Source organism: Trachymyrmex septentrionalis, unplaced genomic scaffold (assembly GCF_001594115.1).
Source record: "Trachymyrmex septentrionalis isolate Tsep2-gDNA-1 unplaced genomic scaffold, Tsep1.0 scaffold37, whole genome shotgun sequence".
Classification (NCBI taxonomy): Eukaryota; Metazoa; Arthropoda; class Insecta; order Hymenoptera; family Formicidae; genus Trachymyrmex; species Trachymyrmex septentrionalis.
The window spans coordinates 8,658,315-8,663,033 of NW_017305536.1; the positions used below are offsets into that span (position 1 = coordinate 8,658,315).

The window sequence follows — 4,719 nt, forward strand, 5'->3', positions numbered from 1 at the left end:
TGTTGACCTACATTAATAACATTGGATCGTTACCATATACTCACGTATTTTCATGTCACATTGCTTTACTCATTAAACTCATTGTTATTTACGAATAAAGTATTGTCATTCGTTTTCTAGCGGTAAATTTACCTGCGTCCATGTAATTTCGCGACGTTCTCATTTTGTGCGCCAACTCTGCGGCTCGTTGCGGAAGTTTTACGGGTATTGAAGACGAACGCGTGTCTCCTCATATTTATGACAAGCACCTTAATGCTCGGGCACGATGTGTCGACACGAACCCCCTACCACGAGGACTTTCAGCGACTTACTCTCGTTATACCGCCCGAAAGATAATTCTCATCTTAAAGTGACGCATTATATCTCGCGACGTGTTTAACGATGCGCCTTATACTCGTTTCATTCCGGAGACGGCTCGTTGCGCGCTCGTCCTACAAAAGATTGCTTAGAAAGAAGCTAAATGTTAGCAGTGCTTTTGATGGTAGTAAAAATTTTTGACAGAGTATTCTTCATATATAATTTAAAATCGTTTTCCTTTTCACTAATTTAACAACGAGAAGGTTAATAAAAACATTAATGATGTTCTGAATTTTGTTATATACTTTTTATCATATTTTTCACGGTTCTATTTATGATACTTACGTAAATTTAAACACAATTATTCTTTAAATCGTATTTTCTCAAATATATCTCAATTTTAATTTTTACGCTAGCTTCGTTAATTGCTTTAAAATCAAATCTTTTTAAACGACACAGGAAGAAGGATTTTGCTAAAGTATTTAAAAATATAGCTAGACTTGAAAATAGTTTTGTACGATGTACAAAATAATTACGTATATTTTATTACAATGTCCGAATAAAATTATTTTCACATCAATGTATAAATAGGTGAATTTTTACGTACTTCAGCAAAACTACTTCTTTCCGTGCAATATATCGCTATATCGTTCGATGATATTGCAAAAGTAACTGAAAGTAATAATAAAAGTTTCACTCAAATCTCATGACACGCATATCTTTTCGATGAAGAGTGAACGTAATTACATTCGTAAGGGTTACTGCGTCAACTCTTTCTACGAAACCTGGCGAACGAAAGTTATGCTATGAGGTACCTCCAAGGATTTATCCGCGAGGGATGTGCTCAACAAGAAACGTTCTTAAACTACTATTAAAAGTCGTACTTACTTTTATACCTCTCGTGAATGAAACTTTACTGTCTCGTCCGCAATTCATTTGTTCGTAGCAACTTGACAGTCAACTTATTTCGAATTTAGCATTCGGTTCTACGTCAAGTAAGAAGTTAAAAGTTAAAAGATGAGAATATATATTGTTAAACAGCTGCCTTCTTTTATCATTTATTTCATTGAAATTATGGGAGTTTAATAGAGCATCAACGAGATAAGATCTCACGTTATTTAAAATAAGCTTGAAAATCGATTCCCTCGTGCGAATATGCAGCAGAATTGGTAGGAAATTACAAGTATAGTATACTCTCATAAGTCTAAACGAAAATGAATTTCCGAGATCGATTGTCAATGTCGCTGTCTGTCATGCGTCCCGGCTTTCTTCCTCGTGTCGAAAAACGAATAGTGTACGAGAATTTCATTCGCAACGCGGCAAGAGACAAATTGGTAGAAAAGAACGAAATATTGAAAACGTCGTTCACGCCAAAATACGTTCTCCGACTTTGCAATTCTCTTTCATATCGTGAAACTAATATTGCTACGTCAGAAAGGAAAAAAATCAAATTTTTATTTACATTTTGCAATCAATGTATATGTATATATATATATAATCACTTTTCTTTCACTTAGGTTTCGCGTAAATATTACATAAATAATTATTTTATAAACACCGAGGCAATGTTTTAAACACAAATTATAATATAAGTAATCATCGCAGACCAATCGAAGATCCAGATTAATTTCGAACGTATTACGTAAATGTTTTATTTCGGACTTGTATGCACACGCACTGGGATTAATTGCGGAAGCGATTATTAGCATTTTTCTAAAATACAACTGGCACCAACGATAGCCATGCACCATGCAATGAACGTCGCACAAACATGCGACGCCGATCATTCTAAAATCGATTCTCGATGTTGCTGACCCTCGTGCGTCCACACGTGGTCGAACTTGGGCCAACGCACGCTATTGGACTACCATTTTAAAGAAGGCCGGATCAACAGTAAACAGGCGACTCCACGGCGCTTTGGTCACCTTCACCAGCCCAGAGTCCCACCTGGTAAGCCTCAGTATCCAAAGCTTGAAAAAAAAAATCAGCAAGTGAAAGAGATGAAGCTGAGAGCTCAGCTCGCGAGCTCTCGTTTGGCCCGGACACGCACCTGTATATACCTAATTGGCTAACTTTCACGCGAGAACTTAGCTTCTTAGAGAGGAGTGGTCACCAGAGCACCTTCTTCTTCTTCTTCTTCTTCTTCTTCTTCTTTATCTTCCAATTCTTCTTCATTTTTTATTATTTTTCTATTCTTATTTCTACATTCGATCTTGAAAATAGATGCTGAATAGCGAAAAATAAAAATATTCAAGTATTTCTTAAAAAATAAATATATATGCACATATAGACGTATGACATTGCAATAGTATAGTAAGATTATGAGAATTTCTTGTTATTGTGGCATGTTGTTGATTCGTAGATAAAACAAAAATATCAAATGTGCACGATACTTTCTGACTTAACTGTTGTTTACGATAGTTCTTTTATTGAAAAAATTTTGTTTTCTCTACAAAGAAAATTTATAAAATATTTAGAAATATTATAAAATACGCGGTTTATAAATACTATAAAAATATTTTACGAGTGGTATAAACGTTTACACTTTACAAATCGGAAAATTAACAATTTTACTGTGTCTAATAGAATTTTCAATCACTTGATTTTGCTAGATTTAATGAATTGTTTATTTTAATCATGTTGAGTGTTAATTTTATATAAATTCAGAGAAAAAATTAATAAGCAAATTAGGCACCTAAATGAAATTAAATAAAACAAATATATGCGCAGATATTATGCAATATTTCGTGACAATTTTTGGATAAACGAATATTATTTTCAAATAAGAGAAAAATTTTACTTATGATTAAACATTATTTTTTCGTTAATGTTCTACAATATATTATTGCAATTGTTGCGTTTATGATTATTGATCGTTGTTCGAAATATATATATAAATAAATCGTGAAATACTAATAGTAATAACAGTTTTTAATATACGGATGTTGTGAGTTCCGTATACATATAATTCCATATGAGAAAGTCACGTAGAATATTTAAACGATCGAATGTTTCAATATTCGAATGCATCTATCCTATTTACGACTCTCATCCTACATCCAACTTTATTATTTCTATCTGTTATTCTCTTTTCTCTTCTCTTTATTCCTATTGAAAAGACACGCAACTTGTGAAAAGGATGATTGATACGATATGAAATCTTTTGCTAAGTTTATAAAAATCTTTATGACAACAGAGAAATAGATCACTATCTATTACATCTAATAATAAGATATTAAATTACTAGTTACTACACACGTACGTGAATATATAATTTTAAATTATCAGTGTTGATTCTTAAATTAAAATTAATTTTCTATGAAATATTTGAGTTAGCCCTATTAATAGTCGTATCAAGATAATCTTTTCCATGAGTGCTTTCTTGCGAATGGTTAGGAGATCAGCCACAATATGTACATAGCTCACGCGTGGATAATATACGCACATGACACTTAAGCTAGCTCTATAGGTACACCACTGGTCATTGCACATGCACGCAACAATCTACGCTCCTCTTACCATCATCATTTCTATCATTAACGCGGTCTAATATCTTTGCACGTGTATGATACAATCTGATTCGGAGCTAGACCGAAATTTCTTACTGTTTCTTAAAAAAAAAAAAAAAAAATTTTACTTTCTTTTTTAAAGAAAGAAATCAGAATAACTAATCTTCTTAAAATAAAAATATAAAACTTTTGCGCAAATTTATAAATTGATTTTTTATTGCAACTCGAATCCACTTCTATTTACTTCGAAATGACTGTGAGTACGATTAATAAAATCAAACTGTTGCTTGACGCAATTATGCGGTTAACTTTTGACAGATTAAAGTGAAACTCTAATTTTTAAATTGATCGGTAATGAATTGCGGATCATTTCATCGAATCATCCTCTCTACCTCACGGAATGAGTGATCAATGAGCGTCTGACAATTGCCTTTAGTTCGAGCACCAAGCTGCATGAGGAAAGGAGAACGAACGAAATGCACCCGCCTGCATGTTGACGCCAAAAATTACGTCTAATTGTATTTTCAGGACGAAAGAGCAGATCGACGTTGATTCGCTCCCACTGTTACCGGTCGTGCTGAAACATATTTTTGAGGGTATATTAACACATTGTATGAGAAATGTACACTAAGAAGCAGATTGAATTAAATAAAATCTTTTAAAAATATAATATTACAAAGCTTAAAATTGTAATGTATATAAATTCATACTGAAATATTATTAAGTACTCAAATTTAGATCAGATTGAATAAGACTAAATAATTTTCTCACTTAGTTGTATTAGTCACATACTGGTCTAATATCATTTATTATTGCTTAAAATTTTAATTAATAAAATTTGTTTTATAAATTTTTTTTTCTTTTAAGATTTCTTTCATGAACTTGAAAAAGTTTAATTTATATGTACACTCTT

General features: G+C 32.2%; 1 protein-coding gene across 1 annotated transcript in view; it reads left to right on the plus strand.

The window, feature by feature from the left end:
* Window positions 1-4,719, plus strand: part of LOC108750753 (neurexin-1) — a 229,340-nt gene that overhangs the window by 159,434 nt on the left and 65,187 nt on the right. Inside the window, exon 9 of the mRNA XM_018490467.1 lies at window positions 2,176-2,247. Coding sequence (XP_018345969.1) covers window positions 2,176-2,247 — 72 coding nt within the window. The remainder of the gene's footprint in view (window positions 1-2,175; window positions 2,248-4,719) is intronic.